General features: G+C 59.8%; 2 protein-coding genes and 1 long non-coding RNA gene across 5 annotated transcripts in view; 1 reads left to right on the top strand and 2 right to left on the bottom strand.

Moving 5' to 3' along the window:
• Window positions 1-202: 202 nt before the first annotated feature.
• On the bottom strand, window positions 203-7,327 carry TMEM184A (transmembrane protein 184A). The gene is made up of 8 exons (XM_068524025.1): window positions 7,151-7,327; window positions 4,368-4,533; window positions 3,774-3,864; window positions 3,588-3,663; window positions 3,387-3,478; window positions 2,428-2,597; window positions 1,758-1,955; window positions 203-941 (listed from the first exon to the last, which is right to left on the bottom strand). Exons 1-8 carry the CDS (start codon window positions 7,325-7,327, stop codon window positions 682-684), a joined length of 1,230 nt encoding a protein of 409 aa, XP_068380126.1. The 3' UTR covers window positions 203-681.
• Window positions 7,328-15,569: 8,242 nt separating this feature from the next.
• On the bottom strand, window positions 15,570-17,526 carry PSMG3 (proteasome assembly chaperone 3). 2 transcript variants are annotated; one of them, XM_068566092.1, is made up of 3 exons: window positions 17,507-17,526; window positions 16,626-16,863; window positions 15,570-16,065 (listed from the first exon to the last, which is right to left on the bottom strand). In XM_068566092.1, the coding sequence occupies exons 2-3, from the start codon at window positions 16,839-16,841 to the stop codon at window positions 15,913-15,915; spliced, it is 369 nt and encodes a 122-aa protein (XP_068422193.1). In that variant the 5' UTR covers window positions 16,842-16,863; window positions 17,507-17,526; the 3' UTR covers window positions 15,570-15,912. The 2 variants fall into 2 exon arrangements, with proteins under 2 accessions (XP_068422193.1, XP_068422192.1); XM_068566091.1 differs by lacking the exon at window positions 17,507-17,526 and adding an exon at window positions 17,062-17,479.
• A 145-nt stretch (window positions 17,527-17,671) lies between these two features.
• LOC137778796 (uncharacterized) overlaps window positions 17,672-26,570 on the top strand; it is a 53,930-nt gene continuing 45,031 nt past the window's right edge. For both annotated transcript variants that reach the window (XR_011077004.1, XR_011077003.1), the window contains exons 1-2: window positions 17,672-18,127; window positions 24,036-24,101. This is a non-coding gene — a long non-coding RNA (uncharacterized lncRNA). The remainder of the gene's footprint in view (window positions 18,128-24,035; window positions 24,102-26,570) is intronic.

The following is a 26,570-nucleotide window of genomic DNA, read 5'->3' as shown; positions in this document are numbered from 1 at the left end:
GCCCGCTCTCAGCTGCTACTGTGGCCCGCGGCCCCAGAGTGGACGGGGACCCTCCCCGCTGCACCCAGACTTCGCACGATGGGTCTCATCTGTCCGCCTCACTGTGGTCCATTCATTAGAGCACTGACCCTGCAGGAACACAGGCCACTAGAATCACTAGAAAACCGAGGCTGTTTATGCATAAATAAGTGCAGTTCACCAGGAAGCCAGAGCCGTCCACCGGTGGCCCCAGCCCCTCCCAGACTCCCAGCAGCCACACCGGCCCTTCCTCCACGGGGCCACCCCACCCCCTGCACTCTGTGCGGAGCCCTCCTGCCTGCAAGGCCCGCAGCTCCGGGCTGCCCAGCCCTGCCCGGGAGCTGTCCATCCAGGGAGGCCACCTGAGCCGACGGCCAAGTGAGCCTGGCAGGTCCCTGGGCTGGTCAGGTAGGCTCAGGTGCCCTCTTCTGAGGCCGAGGGCCCACCAGGCGATGGTGCGGCCCCGGGGCGCCTGGCAGGGCTACCAAGCGACCCGCTCCACTGGCCAGAGGCGGGATGGGCAGTGGGCTCCACGGGCCTAGCAGGAGGCTCCCAGGAGAGGCCTGACCTTTGGCAAGACGGTCGGTGGGTGAGGGGCCCTGTCCTTGCCCAGCGGCCTGGACCACTGACCCCAGCCAGGCGGCCGCTGACCTCGGGGCCCCCCTACATCTCCTCCGCGGGGATCAGCATCCTCTTCTCCACGTTGCGGCTCTTCCTGCCCCCGCCGCAGCCACCATCCATGCCAGGGTGGGTGCTGGGCAAGGGGTCCCTGCCCTGGCCGGGTCCCGGGGCCTCGTGCGTGGCCTGCTGCGTGTACTGCTGGTAGGCGGGCGAGAAGTTGTGGATGGCGTCCTGCACGATGTCCTGCGGGCTCACGGTCTCCTTGAGGCCGCTGGAGATGCTCTGCATGGGCGCCGTGGGGGCTGGCGACAGGCAGCGGGTGGGCTGGGGTGCTCCCTGCGCCCCATCATCTCCCCCCGTGCACCCGGACCCTGGGACCTGACCCTGCTCCCCACCAGCCTCGGGGCTGCCCGGGGCCGGGGCTCCTGCATCTCCAGGCCCTGGCTACGGCCCGCAGAGGGTGACTCCTAGGACCCCAGAATCCCAGCCCAACTTCTCCACCCCAGCCCAGCACTGGGGCTGTCCCAGCCCAGACCCCCTGCCAGGGGTGGCAGAGAGAGACCGCCGTGAGCTGGCCCCCATCTTCTCTCCGCCCTGCTGTGAACCCTTCACACCCTCGGCCACTCCAGGATGACCGGTCCAGGCTCAGGCCACCCCTACCCAAACGGGCCACTCTTTAGGGACACCAGCACCAGCCACCCCTTGGCCTCTCCGGTCAGGCTGGTCCAGGCACCTGGGTATGGTTGCTGGGACCCCCCAGGCTCAGGCGCTGCGCCAACCCCCTATCACCGAGGGGCTCTGGGGGGCCCAAACATCAGGTCCAGCCCATCTCACTCAGAGTTCAGCCCGCTTGCCCGCCGGCCTGCCTGGTCTTTTCCCCCGGACCACGTGCACGTGAGGCACCTGTCTGGAGCTTGGGTCCTCCGTGGGGCCATCTCCCCGCCCATCAAGTCGACATTCCCAGGGCCCGTGGGCGAGACGGGGGAGAGGGACATGGTGCTGGGGGGCCCGGGGAGGGCGGGGCTGGTCAGGCCCACCTCAGGCCCACCCTGTGATGGTCCGGGCGCACCAGCGCCACCTTCTCCACCCCCGCCCGGGGCTGGCGGGGCCCCGAGTACCTGGCGAGCGCTCTTTCTTCTCCGAGTACACCTGGCAGGTGAAGGCGTAGCGCAGGGCGACGGAGGCAAAGAACATCTCGATACAGATGGCGAGGTTCTGGTAGCCGGCGGCCACCGTGCCGGCCCCCACCCTGCTCCCCTCGATGACCTGGGCCTCAGGGAGGACCCCACACCTCTCCAGGATGGCCAGCAGCATCCCTGGGGGGTGGTGATGGCCACTCAGGTGCCTGCCCCGGACAGGAGGCTGGACTGCAGCCAGTCCCAGCCAAGAGTCCCCCTGAGGCCGGCCTCATGGGCTTGGCGGGGGTCTGCAGGGTCTGAGGTCCAGAGGGGCTGGGAGCCCCCAAAGCCGGGGCCTTGGCACAGCGGACATCCAAGAACTGCCCGAGCGCCTGTCCTGACCTCTCCCTGGCCCCACCCCTCACCGTCCCCTGAGAAGAGGGGGCTGGCGGTGCCCAGAGCCTGGCCCAGGGCCCACCGAGGACAGGGCTCCACCGCCCCCCGCCTGGCCTCTCCCCCACACATCGGGCCAGACCTGCCGGGTGGGGAGCCCACCGTCTACCCCCCGCCAGGGGCTTGATGGCCTCCCGCTGAGAGGGCCGCCTGCTGACCCGGCTACAGCTGGGGGATCTCTCTGGGCTCCAGCCCCTGCCTCAGGAGCCCCACCCACCCTGCCAGAAAGAGAGGAAGATGACGGCCTTGATGGTGAGGAACTTGAGGACAGGCTCAAAGGGCTGCAGGAGCTCCCTGGTGGCGAAGTAGAAAAGGAACAGGGCGTAGAGGGCCAGGCTCACGGAGGAGTTGTAGATGAGGGTGACGTAGAGGTAACCGCTGTGGATGCTGGGGGCCAGAGCCAGGGCCGGTGGTGAGGGTGGGCCCACGCCCCCGTGACCTCCTCACCCTCCAGCCGTGCCATTGGCCTGGGCCCCCAGCCTGGGCACCGGCAGTGGCGCAGACCTGGACCCTCCCTCCAGGGCCTGCAGATGGCACCCTAGGGGAGCGGCAGAGGAGCTGGTTGCAGGGTGTCGTCTCCAGATCCTGCCCCCTTCCAGGCAGGAGCCCTGCTGGCCCTCCCCTCTCTACCCTCCCAGGCACGGGAACAGCCCCCTACGTCGTGGACCCACAATCGTGCGTGGGTGCTTCGTGTGCATGTCAACGGTATGAGCGTGTGCACGTGCTCACTGTGTCTTCCCATGTGAAAGCACGTGTGTCAGCACACGTGCATGTGCATGTGAGCGTGAGTGCGCGTGTGCACACGTGAGCATGCGTGTGCATGCGCGTGAGGAGTTCGTGTGGACCCAGGGCAGGGGCACCGGCCAGCGCAGAGCTTGGCTCCCTGGGCCCGAGCGCCCTTAAATCCACGCTTGCCCTCCAGTGGCCCTGCTGTGGGGTAGCGCTGGGGAAGGAGCCCATCGCTGCCCGGGCCGCGAAGCCCTGGAGTCCCCAGGGCACATGTGTGACAAGGGTCTGTGTGCCATGGCCTTGCCCCCGGCCCTTTCCCAGGAGGAGGAGGAGGGGGAGGGGATTTGGCCCCTGCTGAGCCCTCTGCTGGGCCCTGCCTACCTCCCCCATGCCCCCCAGGCCGGGCCCGCCCACCCACTCCCTGCCCGTACGCCAGCCCGGCCTCACTTGAAGTCCCCGTCGTGGTATTTGCCGAACGCCTGCAGGACGATGGTGACCAAGGCCATGATGGGCTTCACAATGCAGAACTGCAACGTGGCCTGGGGGTGGGGGAGGAGAGTGAGGGGATGGGGGAGGGGCCGAGGAACCCCCAGCACACTGGGCGGTGAGGGGCGGTCAGGGGGTGGCTGGGAAGGGCCGGGCACTCACCTGCTTGCAGAAGCGCAGAAACCCGATGGAGTAGGACATGCCCCGAAGGCAGCAGGTGCCATAGAAGCAGCTGGGCCTGGGGTGAGGGAGTCCCTGAGGTGTGTCCCTGGAGGACACACCCCCAGACTGGCCTGGCTGCCCACCCTGGGCGTAGGGGTGCCTGGTGGGCTCTGGGGAGACTCTCACCGGATGGGTTTTCCCCGAATCTCAGCCATGATGGCACTCTCGCCCCCCAGGTACTGGAAACAGAGGCTCAGGAAGCTGTAAATGACAAAGGCTGCAGAGCAGGGGTGTGGGCAGTGAGCCTGGGCGGTCCACGAGGGCACCCGGCCTGCACGAAGGCTCCCTGACCGCTCGGAACTCCTTGGCGCCCATTTCCTGGAAGACAGCTGGGGTTCAGCTCACGCAGCAGGACCCACTCCTCACGGGGGCTCCCGGCCGGGTTCTGGGACAACATGCCATCCCTGGTGGGGGTGGGGCCTGCAGCAGTCACGGCAGCTCTGACGCCCCCCACCCCGTCTAGGGCCCGTTCCCCCCGCAGGCTCTGGGCAGGCCCAGCTGCAGTGTCGCCCCCAGCTTGGGAGCCTGGGAGTCTTGTATCGTTAGCGCCGCTAATCCCGACTGTCCCGCAGGGGCCTCGCTAAGCCAGACTCAGGCCTGGAGGGTGGGGTGCCCCGGGGCAGGCGGGGGGAGTGCAGGCGCCTGGGAGCCCCTCACTCGGCTCCCCCTGCCAGCCCAGCTTGGGGCCGCTCTGGGCCCCGGGGAGCCAGCTGTGCTCACCTTCGTAGCAATCCCGCACGGAGTCAAAGTAGACGTAGTGCTGGTGGCCCCCCAGGAGGAGGAGGCTGAGCCAGGAGTCGAAGGCGTAGATGGGGACGATGAAGAGCAGGCGGATGATGTGGCGCTGCTCGCTGGGGACGGTGTAGGAGCGCAGGTGCAGGTAGATCTGGGCGGGCGGAGCAAGGCAGGCCTGGGGGACATGGCCCACCCGCCACCCAAGCGGGAGGAAGCAGAGCGAACCTCCCTGGGCCCTGCCCTTAGCGGACACTCCGCACTGGGAACGTGCATTCACTCACGTGCTCATTCATTCATTCATTCATTCAACGAGAATTTCCCCTGGGGCAGGGGGATGGGTGGCAGTCACGGCCCCCTCGTGGACACGACTGGTCTGGAGAGAGCAGTTTGGCGTTTTGACACGGAGGCATTAAAAGGGCTGATACCCTTTGACCCTTTCTAGGGATTTATCCCACGGAACAGATTTATTCAGAAACAAAAGTAGGATTTGCGTTCAAGGACGTTCGTTCGTCGTAGGGACACACACGAGACCGAGCACGGTGGTGGGGCCCGTGACCGAGATGCAGCCATGCAGAGGGCTACCCTACAGCCCCGAATCGCCAACGTGGGGAGACGCTCCGATAGAACGCAACCGGTCACGTCAGGATGACAAACCGAGCAGGACCCAGGTGTGTGAAAAAGCAGGGTAAAAATGAAGGGAAAGACATCCCTGGACAAAAGGAAAAGATGGGTGGTTCTCATGTTTATCTGTATACCTTCCTAGATCGTCCACATTTTCTACGAGGACAAAAAAAAAACAGTGACAGGGTCTTTGGAAGGAAGAGGCCCCGGGGAGCCAGGCAAACAGGTAGCTGGCTGTAGTCCCAAGCAACTCTGGGAGGCTTCCCGGAAGAGGTGCCATGAGAGGAGGTGGAGAGAGGGCAGGCAGAGGGCAGGCTGTGTGCAGAGACCCAGCTTCTTAGGGCCCAGCACGGGGAGTGGCGGGGGCAGCCTGGCGTCAGAGTCAGGCTCCTTATCAGCCACTCCCTCCCCAGCTGGTGCGGCAGAAGGGCACGGCCTGACCAGCTATCAGGAGACGGACTTCTGCTCCTGGGCTGGCACTGCCTGGCTGGGGGCCTTGGCAAGCCACTGTTCTCTCTGTCCTTGGTTCCCTGTCTTTAAAGTGAGGGTCCAGTCTCTCTGTCCCATTGGGCTCTGAATGGGTGGGGAGGGTGGGACTCCTCCATGGGAGTGCGGGTGGGGGCGGGGAGGAGGGTGAGGCCTGGGAAGTGCCACCCACGGGGTCTCCATCAGCCCCGTCCAGGCTGTGGCCTGCCCAGGACGCTGGGCTCCAAACACACGTGCCCAGCTGGCACCCAGAATTACAAAAGGTCAGGGCAGGAGACAGAGGACAAAGCCAAGGCCCAGACTGTGGCTGGAACTGGCCTGGACCCAGGGCGTTGGGTGCCCGTCCCCCGTGCTGCTCCTTGTCCCACAAATCACAGCCGACACCAGACCTAAAGCCATTCTGCCACCAGGGAGGAAGGCATGGCTTCCCTGCAGGTGCAAATGCACCACCCCCCTGTCCGGTCTACCTGTCCAGATGCTCCAGGGCAGCTTGGTAAGACTCAGGGCAAATGCTGCCTCCTCCAGGAAGGCCTCCCGGATGGCCCCAACAGGAAGGGACCTCCTCTTCCTGCCGCTCTCAGCTGCACCTGGCCCACTAATATACTTGCCGTGTCCCCCTTATATTCTGGTTATTTGAGGCCACACCTGGACACGCACCACACGGCAGGCGGCTCTCACTGAGAGGGTATCTGCCGCCACCGCCCTGCCTCGGAGGCCTCTGGCCACCTGCTTCCCTGCCAGCCAGTCTCCTGACCGCCCCCTGCCCCTGGCTCACCCCGCCAACCCAGCCCCTACGACAATGCCAGCCAAGTCATCCTACGGGGCAGCTCTGCTCTCAGCCCCCCCCAACGACAGCCTCCCCTGGCTCCCCAGCAGCCCCGGGCTGAAGGCCAAACTCCCGCATGATGTCGGAGGCCCCTCCTACGGGTCCCAGGTGCCTCCAGCCCAGGCAGCCCTCTCCCTCCCAGCTCTGCTCGTGTCTCTCTGGTGCAGTCCTGGGCTCCCGAGCCCCTCCGCTGCCTGAGATACGCGGGACCCCACTGCCCAGCCCTGCACTCGGGCACCACCTCCTGTCACCCGCTCCCTGGCTCTTGCTGCCAGGCCTGGCGCCGCTGCATCGGCGGGCTGCCTGTCTCCCCAGCTCTGGGCCCCTCCAGCCAAGCTCTGACCCTGCTTCCACTCCCGGAGCCTGGTCTCACTCCTTACAGAGCCACGTCCCAGCCTCACCAGCTTTCCCGGGGATGCTGCATCTCTGGAGGGGAAGGACCTTTCTGCTCCCGGCTGCGTGAGCCTGGGAAAGACCCCGGCCTCTCCCAGCCTCAGTCTTCTCGTCCGTGAAAGGGGACAGTACTGCTGACCTCAGTGAACAGGCTGAGGGGCCAACGAAATGCCCCGGGGGAAGGGCCTGGCGCCCGGCTGGAGCTCTTCACTCTGCCTGGAAGAGGCCGCCCACCTTCGGGCCCAGCTCTCTCCCTCCCCTGCCCCCTCCCCTGGCCCGATGCTGCCTCCGCGAGCCCCTGGGCCTCTGGCCCGAAGGCCTCCGAGGTCTTCACCCAGGCCATCGCTCGTGGACCCACAGCCCCAGTAGGGTCGGCCAGGGCCAGGCTGAGCTGTGGCTCACGGAGAGTGGGTCCCAAGGGAGCGCGCAGGGGAGGGCTCACCTGGTGGCCGGTGAGCACCAGGGCGGTCCACACGAAGACGCCCGAGACGCCGCGGGCCAGCGCCGTGGTGAGGAAGAGCTGGGAGGTGCCCTGGGAGCTGTTCCCCACGCGGTCCACCTGCGGCCTGGCGGGCACGGCCTGCGGGGGGGCTCCCAGGAGCCCCGAGGCATTAGTCATCTGCAGAGGCGAGGCAGGACACAGATGGGGGAGGAGGGAGGGCAAAGGTGCACCCAGACGCTGGAAGCAGCCCCAGTGCCTGTGAGGGGGAGAGAGCGGGGCAGGGACGGGGAGGCCGTGCTGGGCAGGGCACGCTGGGCTTCGGCCACCGTCCCTCCCGTGGGAGTTCCAGCCCGACCTTCCTGCCCGCTTGCCTGGGCTCTGGGCAGCCCTCTGTGTGCAGGGACCCAGGCCCAAGGCCCGGGCCTGGGCGCCCTCTTCCCCAGGGTCAGCCACCTGGGTGCAGACACCAGCTGCCTGACTGTGTCCTGGGGCAGTCGGTCCCCACCTCTGGTGTCCCGGGCTTGCGGGGAGCCTGCTTTTCAGGGGCCAAAGACATCTGAGAAAGTCGGGGAGCCCCCGGTGCCCTGCCTGCCCGGGGTGGAGTCCGGGAAGCAGGCCAGACTGGCACAGCCGCAGCAGCAGACGGGGTGGGGAGGCGCCCTGCACCCACCGGGCCTGCCTAACCGCCTGGCGCCCAGCTTGGCCAGGGCCCCTGGCCACCCTAGCCCGCTTGCCAGCCCTGGGTGCCCTGTTCTCCAGCTGCTCGTAACCCACTGGGGTGCTGGGCGCCTCCCGCCTCCCTCCAGACCTGGTCACAGGGTCCGGCACCTACCTCTCAGTCAGGAAGCTCCTGGGCCAGTCCTGGGAGGCCCGGCCTCCAGGGAAGCCTGGCTGGTCATTTGTGTGGCCACATGGCCCCCATGGGCAGCCCCAGCGGGGGTGGGACCAGGCTACCTTCTGGAGGCTGGGCCAGGCCTGGGGACGGGCGGCCAGCACTCAACTCCCGGGTGGCCCACCAGAGCCTCTGGCTGCAGGGAGGTGCCCAGGCGGAGGGGAGGAGCGGAGGGCTGTTCCCTCCCCCTTTGACACTCTATCCCTCCCCCGGCTGTTTGCTGAGGCAGCTGGCTCCCAGGAACCTGCCTGCCGCCAGGTGCCCTCACCTGCCTGCGCCAGAAGGCCAGGCAGCTGCTGCCTGGGCCTGAGATGGGGGAGGGGTCTGCGGTGGGCCAGGGTGGGCTGTGTGCGTAATGGGTACGGGCTTCCAGTTGGGGTGATGAAAGTTCTGGAAGGAGATAGAGGTGGCAGTTGCATGACATTGAGGGTGTATTGAGTGCCACTTTAAAACGGGTAAATTTATTATGAGAATTTCACCTTGGTTAAAAAGGCCCCCGTCCCCAAGAGGTGCATTGGAAACATTTCTGTTTTTTTCTGCCAGGGGGTGGGGGGGGGGGTGGTGGGGAGGATGGGGTGTGGGTGAGTCACAGACAGGCCACTGGGCCTCCCCTGTGGTCAGCCCTGGGCCAGTGGGAAGGGCTCACCCACCCCCGGGCTCCTGAAGAAGCCGGCAGGGTGGGGGGCCTCAGCCGTCTGCCACCCTGGGTACGGGGACTAAGTGCCCACATGGTCCTGTCCTTGGTGCCGCCCGACCCTCCCTGCGGCCCTGGGTTGTGGGGTCAAGGACACTTTCAGAGGTGGGAGTAGGGGGCTCCCACGTGTCCAGGGTCCCCCAAGGGTACAGGAGGGTCTTGGGGGAGGCTGCCAGCCCCTCGGACACACCGCCCCGTTCCCCCACCCCTCCGCCCACACCGCCCCCCTGGGGAGTCCCCCAGACACGCCCTGAGGCCCCCATCCTGACTCAGGTAGAGCCCCGGGACCTGGCCCGACTCCCCTCACGGCCTCCTCCAGTGCCGACTCTCCTCCTGCCTCTCAGATGTCACCTCCTCTCTCTCTTCACCTCTTTAAATTCCACAGGCGCGTCGGGAACCCCGCTCCTTGCTCAGCCCACGCCCAGGGCGCCGGTGTCCTCCGCGTGGGCTCCCACTTGGCCCAGCAGGGCTGGCCGGTGTGGCCTGGCCCTTCTCCAGCCGACATGGGTTCCTGCGAGCCACGCGCCCGCCCCTGAGCCCCGCCTGCCCACGGCGCCCGGACCTGCGGCGCTGTCCGCTCGGCTGCATTTTACAAACCTGGGGCTCTCCTTCCTTCTCTGGCTTCCTGACCAGGTCGCTCCAGAGGCAGCCCCGGCACTCAGCCCTTCGCCTGCCCCTGCTCTCTGGCCACCTGGGCACGCCCCTGCACCTCGCTGGGGCTCTGCTTTCTCATCAGCAAACGTGAGTTTAGGGTCTGCCAGCCCCTGCCTGGGGTACGGCATGCAGGTCCCTGCAATCCCTGGGGACCTGGGACAGCACCCCCTTGCCTTCCCCCTAGCCCTAGACCCCAGACCCCGAGCAGGGCCACATACCAGGCGCGGCCGGGAGCAGCAGGGGCCCGGGGTGGGTGAGGTGTGCTTCACCCGCTTAGAGGGCACGACTGACACGGGTACCGGGTCTGGGGGAGCGAGGGACTCAGCACCCCGGTCCTGGGAGGGGCCGGGGAGAGGCTGACCCAGCGGCCACCCATGGGGCTCTCTGGCCAAACGAGGCCCCACCCCTGGCGGCTGCTCTCACAGCCGGCACCCACTCCGGAGAGGCGGCCTGGCCGGCCGGGCCTGATTTCCCTGCCCGGGGCTGGACACTGACCAAGCCTCTCGCAGGACAGACCTGCCCGCCCAGATGCGGGCGGCCGGCGCCTCTGACCGCTGTTTACCGTGACCAGGTGACTGGGCCCTGGGCAGCTCCTGGCCGAGCTGTGGGGTGGCCGAGGAGCCGCGGGCCAGTCACGGACCTCAACGCCCCCCTCCCGACACCTGCCCTTCACCCCAGGGACCTAATGGCCTCAGTGTGGCACCGAACCTCCTTCCAGCCTCCCCCGCTGTGCCAGCCCCCCTTCTAGGCCGGCCTGCCATTTCCGGTGGCACACGGCTACTCTCCCACGGGGGACAGGCTCTCCCCTCCCGCTTTCCCTGAGCCCAGGCCCTTCCAGCTCTGAGCTGCCCGCTCTGGGCTGGCAGAGACGGGGCTGGAGGGCAGGGTGGTGGGAGGTGTCCTGACACGCCCCCTTCCCAGGCCGGCCCACCAGGGAGTGGCAGATGGGATTTGGCCCTGGGCTTTGGTGGCGGCCCACACAATGGCCACTGACTCAGCTAATGCCACCACAGCCTGGGCCGGGGTGACTGCAGAGGCCCCCAGCACGCCCCTGCAGCCTGTGGGTGATGAGTCCCGGCCGGGCCACCCGCCAGCCTGGGGACCCCCGAGCCACTCCTCCCCTTCCTCTGGGCCTCGGGGGCCGGGGGGGCTGAGGGTCCTTCCAGCTCTAGTTTGGGGGCAATTTGGGAAGCTGTGCCTCCCCGTGTCCAAGGTGCTGGCCCCTCTGGGCAGGGCACTGGGCCCCAAAGCCGGGCAGGAGCAGGGCCCTGGGTCCGACACGAGGGCTGGGACCCTGGCCTGGCCTCTCACCCTGTCTGTGACTTAGGGCCAACCGTGGGCCTCTCTGAGCGTCAGCTTCCGCGGGTGACGGACGGCCGTGTGCAGCAGGTCAGCCCTGGTAAGAGTGGGGACTCGGGAGGCTTTGCCCACTCCTCCCACAGGCTGCTGGCGCTGGGGGCTAGGCGCGGGGTCCCGCCAGCCTCGGGCACGTGGGTGGTCTTCCTCTACTTCTGGGCTGCCGGGCCGACCAGCCCTGCCCTGCAGCCCAGCGGGACCCACACGGGGCCTCGGAGTCTTTCTCTCTTCATTCCGTAGGCCTCCCATCCCCTGTCCTGCCCATGCCCGGCCGAGCCCCTCCCCAGGCCTGTTGCCTCGGTCCGCAGGGAGAGCCTGTGACTCCCCAGGGCCTGTCCGTACCTGCCCGCTGCCCCAGAGCAAGCTGCCCCAGCCCTGGGGGGCACCCTTCCGTGAGGACCTGGGGCAGGGGTGCCGACCTGGGCCTGGCCCGGCTGGGCTGGCCTGAGACCCTTTTTGGTCACCAGGTGGCATCCTGGGGCCTGGCAGGGGGCACGGCCTCTGGGGTAGAGATGGGGTGGGGACGGAGCAGCTGTGAGTCTCAGAATTTCAGCGTGTGGGCACTTCTCTCCAGAGGTGCACGGGGCCCCAGCCCGGACACCACACCTCTCTTGTGGGTGCGCGTGCACACACACACACACGTGTACACACAGGCGTACACACACATATAGCTCACCTCCCTGGTGGCTCCCTCGGCCGTCTGGCCAGGCCCCTGGGGCAGGTCTGTCGCAGGTCTCCAGGCCTGAGGGGGCGACCGGGGTTGTCTGGCCCCGCCGCCGGGCCTCCAGGACTCTGCTGTGCCTCCTCACAGCAGCCTGGGTCAGTCTGATACGATTGCTCCTGGCAAAGCGCTGGCCTTGCCCCAGACCCAGAAAACCCCTCCCTGCCGCCTGCCCCACCTGCCCTGCCAGGCCGGCCCTACCTGCCCAGGTAGCCTGGCCACACCCTCTGCTATGCCCTGCCCAGATTCGGGACCAGCCGTCCCTCCCACCCACCGTCCAGCTGGCTGTCGAGTCTCCGACATCCAGGCGTGGATCTTGTCTGGACCACTGACCAGGTGTGGTTCTGGGTGTTTCATCTCCCTGGCCCATCTGTGTAGGTGGGGGGGGGGGGGTCCCACGCCCACTTCATGGTGCAACAAGTGTTAAACAGGGTGATGCAGCATCCGCCGCGCACGGCGCCGGGATGTCCACCCCCCACCCCGTCCCGTTCACGCTGCTCCGTCTTCCTTTCTCTGGTCCCTTCGCCCCTTGATGCCCCACATCGGGGAGCGCCCTCCTGCCCGTTCGCTCCCCCACCTCCCCCGTGCTCCGGCGCCCCCCGTCTTCCCACAGTCCTTCTGGAATTTACGAGTCCCCACACAAGACCGGGGTTGCCCCCTGCTTCCGGCTGTGATTACGAAACCCCGACGACAGTGCCTCTGCCTGCTCTGAATTCGTTCTGATCCATCCGGCCATCACTCTCATCAGCTACCCGGCACCCGCCCCTGACGTCCGATTTCACTCCAAGGCGCTAAATGAAACAGCCGACGCCAGCTTATCCAGCTGGGCCCCGCGGTCACTGCCTTATTCCGTGGGTTATTTGTCCTCATTGGTTCAGGTGGATCCAGGGCTCTGTCAAACCCCGGATAAGCTGCTCAGACTGGTAACCACGGGTGGCCGCCCTCCTGACCTCTCTTGACCGCTAAGGGTACCCACTGGCCCTTGACTCTGAACTGTAGCCACAGGCCCATGTCCACTTAGGAAAAGGGAGCTAGAGGGAGGGGAACTTGGGGTCCTCTACTTGTAGCTCAGCAGGAAACCGTGTCGGATGAATCATACGGCGTTGGTCCAAGGGCACGGCCTTGAAAAAGGGAAACTCATCCACCAGTCTGTGCCGCAGGGGCTGGCAAATCAGCTCCACGTTCATTATTTACATTTGGCCATAAGTTGCTGGAAGTTGTAATTACAGTTTGATCTCTGGGTAAGCACCATATTCAGCCTTTCCATCTAAAGGAATAACAATTTCCGCAAAGCCGACAGCTCTGCCTGCGGAAACTGCGGCTTTATAGACCTCTTTATTGGAGAATGCATCTCTCCTCCTGAATTATAGCAGCTGGGAGCAGAGCAACGCGGAAAGCAAAGGGCCAAATGCCTTTTCACAGGAGTCGCATGTCTTGATTTATAAGGCAGAGCAGAGCAGTGAGGCACCGGCTTCAGTGACGGAAGCCTTTGGTCTCAGCCTGTATTCTTTAATAGCTACCAGACAGCCTCCGGCAGCTGTGAATAAGTGCCACTCGGGAAGGCGCTGGGGACCCTGGTTTCAATTATACGTCAGTTGCCCCACCATGTTCCAGGCGGGCAACCGTGGGACTGTGCCAATAACAGGGGCTCAGGTGTGTTTACATCCTGGGGCCACCACTGATCACCTGGGGGTCTGAGCGACTCGCCCTGTCCTGCTGAGCCTCCATTTTCCCCACTGCCTACCTGCCTCTTAAGGGCAGTCATAAGGACTCAGATGGTGTGTGCACTGCCAGGGCCTGGCTCGCAGGAGGCCCCCGCACGGAGGCTGAATCAGAGCCAGGCAGAAGCACGGAGGCAAGTCTGCCTTCAGTGTTGACGAGGCGGACGGCCCACTCCCTAGAGAGAAAGGGGTCCAAAAATGAGTGTCAGTGAGGGCCCGGGTGACGGGGGACCAGCGTGGACTCCAGGCTCTCTGCCCACTTGCAACCCCAGCCCTGCGGCTCGGGGGCAGACACGCCTCAGTCTCCTCATCTGACATGTAGATGAGAGCAGTGGCCTCACGGGGTTGTCGTGAGGATTGAACGCGTTACCACGGCTGCATGAAGGGCTGACCCCAGACCCCACCAATAGGCAGCGTGAGCCCGTCCTGTCGTTGTGCACTTAGGGGCCAAATCAGAAAACCAGAGCTGCCAATCTGAACTTAGCCCCAAGGTGGAGCCCGACCCATGGTTCAGGTTCTCCGCTGGTCAAGCGAGAGAAGCACGTTTCCACGGACAAACACATCTGACTGTTAGATGAGGGGTGTGCATAATTACAGGCTGATTCTGAGCAAGGAGGCTCCTGCCTGGTGGTGCTCCAGTGTCATTGGACGGTGCCCTGCCCTTGCCCCCGGCCCAGGCGCCGGTTCTCCAGGGGCTGCCTGCCCCCTGGACCTGCTGACGCCCCGCACATCTCCTTTACTCCACAGTGCCTGTGTCCCCAAACCTGCCATGACCTGTGTCACCTTTGGGGTCCTCACACGTGGATGGACAGGGCCTTCCCTTCTTCTCCAGTTGGTCAGCTGCTTTCTGGCCTTTAAAACTAGTGTCCTCCGGGCCCTCCCAGTGCAGACGCCAGGTGGGACCTTCTCAGGAGAAAGACTGCACTGAGAGCAAGCAGGGAGGGAGGGGCAAGGCTGTGGAGACGTCACACCGCAGTCCCCGAGCCAGATTTGGCCACCGAGGAGCCCCGTGTCTCCCGGGGTGGGTCTGCCTGTTTCCCCTGGTCGGGGGTCGGGTCCTGGGCCCCTCAGGCTCCCCGCACAGGAGCCTGCTCGAGCATCAGCACCCCCTCTGGGGAGTCTGGCGGATCCCGTGTGACTCCCTGGCCCTTCTGATGCTGAGGGCGCCTGGTCACCCCGTGAGCCTGGTGTGCACCTGTGGGTTTACCCGACTGTCCCCAGAGGGGACGCGAGCTCTGCAGGCTGACGGTTCTCCCCTGGGAGTCTGCTGAGGCAATGAGCCCTTGAAGACAGCTTTCCTCCGTCCCACCTTCAACAAACTCACTAAGTTCTTTTCAAGTTGGACCAGCAGTGCAGCCTCTCCCATCACCTGTCCTCAGCAGGGGTTTCTAAAATCAGACTCAGGATTCCAGAGGCTTTTGGTTCCAAGAAAACCAAATTAAAACATCCCTTTCTAATCTCATAAACACTCGGATCCACCCCCGGTGTTCCCCGGAAGGGCATCCTGGCTGCCCACTCCGTTTCAGGATCCCAGCTGGTCTCTGCTTCCAGACCCCGGCTCTCACCTCAACTCTCCTGCTGCCCCTATTTTCTAACGAGACTAAGAGTCAAACGGCACAAAGATTTACTGGTCTGGTCTCTGGTACGATCAGTGACCCAGGTCACCACATCTGAAGGGATGAGGGACCCCAGGTGGGTCCCAGGCCTGGGCACCTACGGGCCGTCTTCCATGGCAGACACGCTGTCCTGAAGCCGAGCCTCGCCTCACGCTGCCACCTACCCTCGGGATACCTCCAAAGGGCAAACCCAGCCTGACTTGCAAGCCTTCAGTGGCTCCTCGCAGAGCTCAGGATCAAGTCCCAAGGGCTCGGCACACACAGAAGGCCCTGGCCACCTGTCCCCAGCCCTCGGGCTTCACGTGCAGCCGGCCCCCAACACCCTACAGTCTGTGCTTCTCCCGCCTCCTCCTGGCCTTTGCTAGACACACCCTCCTCCCGCGTCAGGATCCCCTCGCTACGGAGCCTTCCCTGGGCAGCGGGGCGCTGCCTGTTCTGCCCCACGCGGGCCCTCCCCGGCTCACCCTGTGCCCGTGGGGTGATGCACGTCTGCCCCCAGCCTTCAAGGACGTGGCTCCGGAGGCTAGGGTACCAGCACACAGTGAGACCTCGAGCAGTGTCTGTGGAACGGAAGGCTCAGAGAAGTCACGGGAAGAGGGGCAGGATGAGGGCGCCAGCAAAACTGCCTCCTGGGAGCCGTCCCACAGTGTGAACCTCAGGCCGAGTTTTCACCAAACAGGTTTTCTTCCCCACTATGGTTCACTACAGTGAACATACACTGTGTGCCTGAAGTTTGGCAGCGCTGTTAAGAAGGACAGTGAAGTATTTTGGGATGTGCATTTACTTTTAATAAAAAAAAAATTTCCCCCAACAATTCATCTGCACACTGAGGGCCATGACTCGTTCCGTCAATTCTCAACCATGTGCAACTGTGTGGACCCAGGGAGGACCGCTCACAACACCCCAGGACACATTCCACGCCCTCCCTCCACAGGTAAGGTCAGCCCCCAAACCAAAGTGGGCCCGAGACGTGCATGTTTCTTCCAGCTTCAAGGACCAAAGCCAGATAAAGCCCCTCCTTCTGACTGAGGGAGGGTCTTCAAATCCTTGACAGGGTGTCTGAGTCGCCATGTGGCCCTGCTGGACGGCACGGGTGGTTACTCCGCGGTCACCACACCTGGCACGTCCGGATCTCCTCCTTCAAGGCCGTCACCCCCTCCAGGCTCTTGTCCTTCACGGCTAGGGCGAGAAGGACTGCTCTGTTGCCAGCTTCCTGAGACACAAACGCCACCAGATTCTTTGCGAAGACATGGATGAGAGGCTGGCGAAGGCAAGGAGAGACCACTTTAACTGCAAGAAACCTGTTTTCTTCTTAATGCCTTCACTGAGTACCCCTGAGGGACCCAGAAGGGCTTCCCGCAGCACCATTAAAGCACCACCCGGCAAGTCCAGCGCGACAGTGATTCAGATTCAACGAGACTCTCCAGACACTCCAGTCATAAACACACTGCTAAAGAGCGTCATTAGATTTGTCTCCTCGGTGTTTTCTGGCTCCTGTCTCTTCCAGCTATCTTTACTCTGGAAAGACCCATGTGGGTCTGCAGAGGTGGGAAACCCTGTCAAATGTCACAGGTGATCTTTCCTGAGCGGAGTAGGCACTCATCACCATAACGTGCTATGACCGGGTCAAAATGCCAGGAGGCCTGCATTACACAATCAACTCCTCCGGGAGCGGCAGCCACCAAGGGCAGGCGGATGCCCTCGAATGCACGGAGCCTCCAGAAAATGCTGTCTTGGGCTGGAGGCGGGTCTCGCCTGCCAGACGCTCCACATCCGTACAGACAAATTACAGGCACCGGGAGCCCTTCCCGACCACTTTACCTCGTCCTGCCCGAGAAGGACTTTCGTGGTCAGCACGGGCTTGCCGACGTCACTGGTCACATTGCTGGGTTCCAGGGAGACCAGGGTACCCATCTTCCCGAACTGGGTCACCACCACCAGGATGTGAGTGCTGAAGGCTGTACACACCACCTGCGTGGGGACCCCACGCACCACTGCAGTCTTCTCTTTCGATATCACCAACGGCTTACCTTCCATAGCTGGGACTGCTCGATGGCACCTTCAGTTTACGTTAAAAAGATAGAAAAAAAAAAAAGAGTCAATCGATCAATGGCAGGTAGCCCTGAGGCTCCAAGAATAAGCATTATTGGGCATTAAAACAGAAACACAAGTAGGCCCATTCAAAAAGCCTGTGCCTGTTCATCCATACAGGCTTCATTCGCCCGCAACTTTCTGGATCCCTTGACTAGACACATACGTATATACAGACAGGCGGGACGTCAAAATACACTTTCGCCTCTGGAGGCAGGTGAGGACTCCCCTTCCCCACGCGTCGGCCCCCGCCGTCCTGCATCACTGTGACCCCCACCGCATCCCAACGGCTCTCATTTGAGTCTTGGGGGCCTCAGTCATGCCATCGCGCGGGGGTTGGGGGGAAGTCAGCGCCGCAGGTGCAGAAACCCGGCGGAGCGGGTGGCGGCGCCCGCGTCGCCCCTCTAGTGCGTCCACTGAGGTTTCGTTTTCTGCGTTTGGGGAAACCATCGGTCCCACGGGAGAAGCAGCACCCCCAGCAAGGCGGAGGGCGGAGGGCAGAGGGCGGCTGAAGCCTCCCGGGGCCCGTGGGGACGCCCACCCTCTCCGCCCCCGTCCGGCCCTGCCGGATCCCCAGCAGCCCCGCCGCCCGCCATGCTGCCCGCGCTCACCGCGCCGCGCCCGGAAGTGACGCGCGTGGGCAATGCAGGCCCGCCCCCCGACAAACCCCGCCCTTCGAGCCGCAGGCCTGCGCGCTCGCTCCGCCGCCCCCCCGGAAGTGCAGCCCGCAGGGCTTCCGGGCCCGCCGGCGGCTTCCGGGCCCTGGGCTGCGGGGTTCCGTGCTGCCGGGCAGGGACGGTCCCGGCGCCGTGTTTGCGGGGAGGAGCTGCACCCCCGCCCCCCCGCAACCTGCAGGCCTGTGGCTTCTCCAGAAGGGGGTCCTCGGGCCTTCCTGCCGGGGACCCTGCTGCTCTTTGGTTGGGGAACCTCAGGAGTGGGGTCTCGGGCCCCTTGGCCGTGGGCTCCAGGACCCTCACAGAAGCACAGGGAGCTGAGAGAGAAAAGCAGGGCCGGAGGGCAGTTAGAGCGCTGAAAACACTCCACTCAGGACCGTTGACATAGGGCACAGGAGACCTCAGTGTGGGACCCACCGGGCTCATCCCCAAATACCGTGTGGACTGAAAAACAATGCACGACCTAAAAGTTGAGAGTTATGTTGTATTCGGTGGAGAAAACTGAGGACTTAAGCCCGGACACAGCATCTCACATAACTCAGGGACTGATCTGAAGAGGTAAGGGAGGATCCAGGATACATAGGGGCTTTTACAACAAACACCGGGCAGTCGGAACGTCGCAAGACACTGTTCATTAAAGAAAACCAGACACCTCGAGTTAAGGAATTTAGTGCTTTTCTGTGTATGGGAAGATGCCAGAGCCTGGGCTCACTGAAATCATTCCTATGATGTGCACCTCAGCTCGCTGGGGCCAGTATCCTTCGCTTTCCATCCTGAGGAGTCCCCTCAGGGTGCAGCGTCCGCGGGCTGTAAGGGGATGGCTTGTAGGTTGCAACATCCTTTCTTTACTGTTATGGCAGGTGACGTTTTTCACTTAAAACCGCAGGGGCCAGTGGGAATTTACAGCCAAGGAGCAGCGTTAGGTCAGTGGGTGGGAAATTACTAAGAGGAAACATCAGGGGTTGGGGGTTTCTAGCCAAGGAAACCTAGCAGGATTCTTGCTGAAGGCAGGCCGGGGCGGTATCAGACCACCTGGGGGTCGGTGGGCGATGAGGAACTGATCAGACCTGGGGGGGAGGGTATCAGATATGGAGGATTGGGGGGGGGGGCAGTTCTTGCTAAAATTGGAAAATGCAGAAGTCCAAAAAGTGGAGGCCTGGTTGAAAAAGAGTTCAGGGAGTAGAGTTTGGTGTAGGAGAGAATCTTTGTCAGCGTCCCCTGCCTGGCGGTAACAAAGGCGTTTTAACCGCTCTAGGCAGTGCCAGGGGCCTCTGCCCTCAGAAGCCCATCTGGGATATCCTCCCATGTCCAGGGGCATAATAAGAATAGCTAACATTTATTTGGCACTTAGTACGTGCCAGGCGTTCTAAGTGCTTTTTTTAAAAATTTATTTATTTATATTTGGGGCTGCGTTGGGTCTTCCTTGCTGCGCATGGGCTTTCTCTAGTTGCGGCGAGCGGGGGCTACTCTTCGTTGCGGTGCGTGGGCTTCTCATTGCAGTGGCTTCTCTTGTTGCGGAGCACGGGCTCTAAACATGTGGACTTCAGTAGTTGCAGCACGCGGGCTCAGTAGTTGTGGCTCACGGGTTCTAGAGCGCAGGCTCAGTAGTTGTGGCGCACGGGCTTAGTTGCTCCGCAGCACGTGGGATCTTCCCGAACCAGGGCTCGAACCCGTGTCCCCTGCATTGGCAGGCGGATTCTTAACCACTTCGCCACCAGGGAAGCCGCTAAGTGCTTTCTCTATGGTAACTCATTTAATCTTAACATCCCCATTAAGTAGAGTTGTTATTATCCCGGTTTTATAGACAAGATGTTCAGGTTCAAAGAACTTGCCCAAGGTCACAAAGCTGATAAGGGCTGGATCTGGGCTTCGGACCTTTACCCTTAATTACTGTTCTCGCACGCAGCTCGCATGCCCGGGTTAAGGGGAAGACGGGCAGTGCTGCCCTGGAGCGGGATGATTTCTGGTTCCTCCCAGGGATTCTGAGAGCGCCCCCAGCCCCCCGCATATCTTCCCTCTCTCCACGCTGGAAGTGGTATTGGCAGGGTGGGGAGCCTTGTCTGATGCTGCAGTAATTTGAGCCTTGAGGCTCTTCCTGAGGGGATGAACACCCTTCAAAACCGCACACTCAGAAGGCTTTCTCTCCGGCTCCCTGACAGGCCCGTCAGGGCACGTGCTACCCCACCCCCAGCCTGGTCTGTCCACATCACTTAGCCCCTTAGGAAGCTTTGGGACCCCTCATGTCCTTACCGCCTTTTCTCATGATGTAATGGCTCCTTGTACAATCCAAGTTAAGTCAAATGAAGCGTGCTCATTCCATAATGATTTCTGGCCTAAAAGAAAAAGGCATGTCTACAAGACATTATCAAAATAGACATAAAAATCAAGAGGAAACTTGTTTTTGAGCTTTCTTGCAGCCAGTTCACAGTGGGAAAGGTTATGAGTTTTGTGGTTCCAATACTCAAAAAGGAAGAAATATATCAATTTCTCAGGAGAGTCTAATTTTTTGTTGGTTCTAAATTTAAACACACATCCACCCCACACACACCCCAAAAGCCAATTGCCAATGTATTGCCATGTGAAACCTCTAAAAGGTTCATTTACTTTTATTCACCAATTCATGCATTCTCTCTCTGTAGGCAGATTGGTACAAGACATCTGACCCTCCCCACACCAAAAACAAAAACAAAAACAAAAACAACCCTAAGTCTGAAATAAGCTTATCACTTTTATAAAAGAGATGTTGGAAGAACAAAGTGGGTGATGTTTTTGATGACACTGGCTGTTTTTTGGTCTAGATCTTCGATAAAGACTAAGTTTGGAGGAAGCGAGGTGCGAAGGCTGTCCTCGGGTGAGGTGGAGGCAGTCCAGGGAGGAGGCTTCTTGGTGGCCTGAGTGGATGTGTGGGCAGGACTTACACACTTACAGTAGCGGGGGAGGTGCTCACTGCCTGCCGCTGACGTTCTCCAGTGCAAGATGGAAATCGAACTGGAAAGAAAGATCCCTTAAGTGAATTCACTTAAAATGGGAATCAAATAGTAATGATGTCAATGGTGGGGCAGAAGACTTCGAGAATTTATCGTGAGAAAGAAAAAAAGGGGGTGATATCTTGAATTTGTCTTGTATTCAAGGAAACTTAGGTTCTGAATGCAATTATAAGTTAATTTGTAGAACCAACAAAGAATTAATCAAGGGTTGATTTGGCAGGCTCATAATTTTTCCGACAAATTGTGTGACAGCTCTCCACGTTCTCCTTCACATCATGTGTGATTTTCTCAGCTCCGTTACAAAGAGGGTCAGTTGCGCTAACATATACAAGGGCACCCTTCATTTCCCCAAGAGCCTCTCTTTCATATTCGAATCCCTTCTTGTGGGAGCACCAGCCTGTCATTACCTTGTCAGATTCGTGGCCCTCAGTTGCACGGTCAGACCCTCCCACTCTTGCCAATTGCTTTGGGCTAGATTTGAACATCCCTCAGTATTATTACACTTACGGGCTTTCTGAAATCTTGCATCTTTCATAAGATTTACAATTTGACGTGATTTGCACTGTACTTCCACAGCCTCACAACATGATTCCCAGGTCTTTCAGTGTTGGGTGCGTGTGTGTGTGTGTGTGTGTGTGTGTGTGAGTGAGTGAGTGAGAGAGAGAGAGAGATTCTGGAGCTATGCAGGGAGGGATGTTTGAGTGGAGCCCAATTATGTAAATGGTCAATTCATTCGTGAAACTCTTTGTGCTATGAGAATATCTGTTTTCCTCTGCAGCCTCCTGACTGCAGGTACCCAGGTAGCCAAAACTTGGACCAAAAGGACCTCCTGGGTATCACAGTCTTGGAATGGGTAAGGCTTTGCCAGGGTTTGCCTGAGTCTCGTAGAGGCAACGTCCCTCTTAAGTTTTTGTGAGACATGGTAATAGGTGGAACCACTTTATTTTTTAAATTTAAAATAAGTTTTTAGCCGCGCCTTGAGGCTTGTGGGATCTTAGTTCCCGAACCAGGGACTGAACCCAGGGCCACGGCAGTGAAAGCTCCAAGTCCTAACCACTGGACTGCCAGGGAAGTCCCAGAACCACTTTATTTATATAAATGATAATCACTGTCACTTCTCTTGGCTGGTATTTTAAGAGGCGCTGGGTAGCAGTTGTCGGAGATTACATTTGTGATGCAGGCCTGAGACACAGCCATCAGATATTTTATGACATTTAGATTATAGATATTTTGAAGTGAGTGAGGGAAGCTGTATCCATAGGATTTTTTCAAGTGTAGGTGACAGACACAGATGTGAAACCATCTTCTTCCCCAGAAGGAGAACAGACGGGCTTTTCTCTGGGCTGAAAAGACCCAGAGAGTCGCATGATGTCTTTCTCCGCCTCTTAGCTCTGCGGGCGTGTCGGCCCTACTCTCAGACGGGCTGTCGCCTGTGCTGTGGCAGAATCAACAGCCTGCACACCTCAGGAGCTTTCCTTTCCCCGTATTCCCAGTGAAAGTCCCAGGATTGAATCTCCTTAGACCAACCTGGGTCACGTGCCTGTCCTTGAACCAATCACTGTTTAAACAAAAAGTTAATGTTGGGAATTCCCTGGCCGTCCAGTGGCTAGGACTCGACGCTTTCACTGCTGTGGGTTCAATCGCTGGTCGGAGAACTAAGATCCTGCAAGCCATGCAATACGGCCAAAAAAAAAAAAAAAGTTAATGTGAAAGTAACTTCCCATGCATCTGGGAGTTTAAAAAATAATTCTAACTAATGTATGTCAAAGAAGAAATCGTAAGTGGAAAGTACAAAATATTTAGACCTCCCCACTGGAAACCACTCATCTACTTTCTGTTCCTACGGCTTTGCCTGTCCTGGGCATTTCCTATAAACGGGCTCACGTTCTGTGGCCTTTCATGTCGGCTTCTCTCCCTCAGCCTTTGAGGTTCATCTATGTTGTAGCCTGTGTCAGTGCTTCGTTCCTTCTGGAGAAACCCATTCTTGCTTGTTCAGTAATGGGGAGGATTAAATGACATCCCATTTGCAAGAGGGCCTCGTTTAGGGCCTGGCACATACAGGGCGCTTGATAGAGTCTCCTTCCGTTCATGGGTCATTGGAATCCACTGGCAGTGCCCCACGCACAGGCCCTCGTGTGATCGGTGGCTCCAGCCTCTCCACGCCCAGGCTTCTGCAAGTAGCAGAAAGACCAGGAGGGGCGATGTAAACCGACCTGCCCGGTCCCCTAACCGTCAGGGCTGTGAGGTCCTTAATGCCACCATCCCGTCTCTGGAGAAAGGCCGTGATGATACTGAAGCTGGGTCTTTCTGTAACAGGACGTCAATTCCTAAGCCGGCACAAGAGCTGCAGAGGCAGCGAGGCCCAGCACGGCGACCGGGGTCAGCCTCAGGGCTGTCTGCAGATCTCCCTCAGCTCGGCAGCCCTGCAGCCAAGGACAGAGAGTCTTGGTGCTTGTGGACCCTGGTTGTTACCCCCAGCCTCGCCACTGGCCTTTCTCTGCCCCCAGCGGGTGCGACCTGGTCTTGTGGCACGGCTGCATGCCCGGCAGTCGCCTGTGTGGCACAGTGTCTGTGCGCTCAGCGGTCGCAAAGACCCTTGAATAAGCAGCAGCACGGAAATAAGACAGTTCTAACCAGGGGGCTCCGGGACACAGAAACGACCTTTTACTGCACCTACTTATCTAGAAAAAGATAGTGAACAATTAATTTCTTATAAACCAGGTTTATCCAAGTTGAGGGACGGGATAGGATATAAAGATTAAAGGCAACCCTTTGAAAATCACATTTTATTTTATATTTTATTACAGAAACAAAACCCTGAGACTATGTGAAATTCGCATTTTTCCCAAGGGAAATGAATGAATACCATTAAAACCGAGCCCAGTTTATAAGGGTCCAGGGAGAGGTTCACCCGGAAAGGGCATAAATCCTCTTCCCAGGGAGCATTTAAAGATCATTTCCGAGATGCCTGCCGCCCAGGGTCAGAAGTGAAAGCATCACTTTCCTGTGGAGGCCGGTGGTGCCCTCTGAGGCAGGCGCCCGCTGTGTAGCCTAGGGGTGCCCTGAGCTTTGGAGTTTTATGTCAGCAGGAGTATTTTTATTTAACGTCACATGGTCAACACAAAGAAAATCCTCTATTTTTGGACCTAGTTCCAGCAGGGCACAGAATTGAGAGTTTAGCTTGTCACTTTGTTTTCTGCCGAACTTAGTCAAGCTCAAATATGACAATCTTTTTGTTCCTGGAGTGAGGCTTTCTGCCCTCATTAGAAATATTGAAAACTGCCTTGTACCCACATCTTGCACTATTTGTTTAGTTCTTTAATAAATGAAACCTTAATCCATGTACAATTTCTGAAAGCCTTTCTTTCAATATTTTAAGAAGTTATTTCCCCTGATAAGAAGCCGTCTTGTTGCCCCCTGTCAAGCCAAACCACAAAGCCTGCCAGGCTGGTTATTGTTCGTACTCTTTTCTTTTACAGGGAGAGGACGGAAAGCCAGCATGCAGCTTTGATAAACGTTTGCCCAATTGGATCGCATTCAAGTTGGTGTGTAAAGCAGTGGGTCCAGAGTGGTGGGTGGGGCTAGGGAGGGGGCAGGATGAAGTGGAAAGAAGCCCAAGCCCTGCCCCCAGGCCCTGACACTAACTTGCTGATGACCTTGGACAATTCCCTTCCCTGCCCCGGGCCTCTGTTTCCTCATCTGTAAAATGGGCAGATTGGCCGGGTGGCCTCTGGGTGCCTCTGATGGGGACAGGGCCCTGGGGGATGGACTGGAGTTGGTTTTGTCTGAGCGGGGAGGGAGCGGAGTGGGCTGGGAGGTCAGGGCAGGCCGGCCTTCCTGAAGGCCCATTCTGTGTCTGTGGGCTGCGCCCAGGGCCTGTACCACATGGAGGTTCTGAGAAGGTGGATTGGGCACAGCACATGGACTTCCTGACCAACAGAACTTTCCAGGAACGCCAGGGCCTTCCATGGGAGGTGGTGATTGCCCTCCCTGGGGAGGTGCTGGGACCAGGTGGTCATCGGGGCTAAGGGAGGTACCAGGAGGTCTGCACTGGGGAGACTGGACTCAAAGTGTTTTTTTGTTAAATTTATTTATGTATTTATTTATTTTTGGCTGTGTTGGGTCTTCATTGCTGCACGTGGGCTTTCTCTGGTTGCATCGAGCCAGGGCTACTCTTTGTTGTGGTGCGCGGGCTTCTCATTGCAGTGACTTGTCTTTGTTGCGGAACACGGGCTCGAGGCACATGGGCTTCAGTAGTTGTAGCGCGCAGGCTCAGTAGTTGTGGCTCGCGAGCTCTAGAGCGCGGGCTCAGTAGTTGTGGCTCATGGGCTTAGTTGCTCCGTGGCATGTGGGATCTTCCCGGACCAGGGCTCGAACCTGTGTCCCCTGCATTGGCAGGTGGATTCTTAACCACTGCACCACCAGGGAAGCCCTGGACTCAAAGTGTTTTGAAGGCCTTTCCAAATCCCAACGTCTGTGGTTCTGTGCGTCAGGGTGGACTGATGACCACAAGGAGATGTGGCTAAATCCCACTAGAGTGTCCCCAGCAAAACACACAACTAAACTCAACGGTGTCCAGCCACGCCAAGTGCTGGCAGGAACGGGGAGCAACTGGAGCGCCGCTGCCTTGCTGCTGGGAGCGCCGATCAGGGCAGGCACCGTGAAGAGCAGTTTAGCTGCTTCTCGTAAAGGGAAACAGACTCCTACCATATGACTCAGCAATCCCATTCCTGGGTATTTACCCAGGAGAAATGAAAATTATGTCCACACCAACGATTATGTTCACAGTGGCTTTCTTCATAGTGACCAAGAACGGAACACAACCCAAATGTTTCCAGCAGGTGAACGGTTAACAAACTGGGGTCCATCCACGTGATGGATCATTACTCTGGGCACGTGACAGTGTGGATGGACCCCAAAACAGGACAAGGAGGGCAGGAAGCCAAGCACAGAAGGCAGCGTGCTCTGTGAGTCTGTTCGTGTGATGTTCTGGAAAAGGCAAGATTATGGATCAGTGGTTGCAGGGTGGGGGTGAGGGGCAGGTTTGAATGCAAATGGGGGGGCCCCAGGGGATGAGGGATCTGCTGTATCTTGGCTGTGATGGTGTTTGCAGGACTGTGTATTTGTCTACACTCTTGGAACTGTGTGTCATGAGTGAATCCTAAGCTGCGTAAATTGAAGAAGGGCAAGTAAACGATTCAAGCAAAGAGCAGACAAACGATAGGAAATTCTCACCCCAGCCCAAAGCAGGCACTGCCTTTGAATGAAGGCCCGTCATACCCGTTAGGATGGCTAATGTGCACACACACAGATGTAGAGGAAACAAGTGTTGGCTGGGATGTGGAGGAATTGGAGCCCTTGGGCACTGTTCATGGGGTGTAAAATGGTGCAGCCGTGGTGTGAAAACCATGTGGCACTTCCTCAAAACACTGAGCATAGAATTATGATGTGATCCAGCAATTCCACTTCTGGGTTTGCCCAAAAGAATTGAAAGCTGGGTCTTGAAGCGATATGTCAACATGCACACCCACGTTCACAGCAGCATTATTCACTGTAGCCAGAAAGTGGAAGCAACCCAAGTGTCCGTGCACAGACAGACGGACAAACACGGTGTGGTCTGTCCCTGCAGTGGGAAATCATTCAGCCTTAAAAAGGAAGGAAATCTTGACACCTGCCACAACGTGGATGAGCCTTTTTTTTTTTTTAACTTTTTTTTTTTAGTGGTTTGAGAGACGGCAATTTTTAAAAATTAATTAATTAATTAATTTTTGGCTGTGTTGGGTCTTCGTTGCTGCACGCGGGCTTTCTCTAGTTGCTGAGAGCGGGGGCTACTCTTCGTTGCAGTGCGCGGGCTTCTCATTGCTGTGGCTTCTCTTGTTGCGGAACACGGGCTCTAGGCGCGCGGGCTTCAGTAGTTGTGGCACGTGGGCTCTAGAGCGCAGGCTCAGTAGCTGTGGCGCATGGGCTTAGTTGCTCCGCGGCATGTGGGATCTTCCCGGACCAGGGCTCAAACC

This window comes from Eschrichtius robustus, chromosome 16 (genome assembly GCF_028021215.1).
Source record: "Eschrichtius robustus isolate mEscRob2 chromosome 16, mEscRob2.pri, whole genome shotgun sequence".
Lineage (NCBI taxonomy): Eukaryota > Metazoa > Chordata > Mammalia > Artiodactyla > Eschrichtiidae > Eschrichtius > Eschrichtius robustus.
Note: the sequence above shows the minus strand (reverse complement) of the source record. Positions and strands in the feature narration are given on the sequence as shown.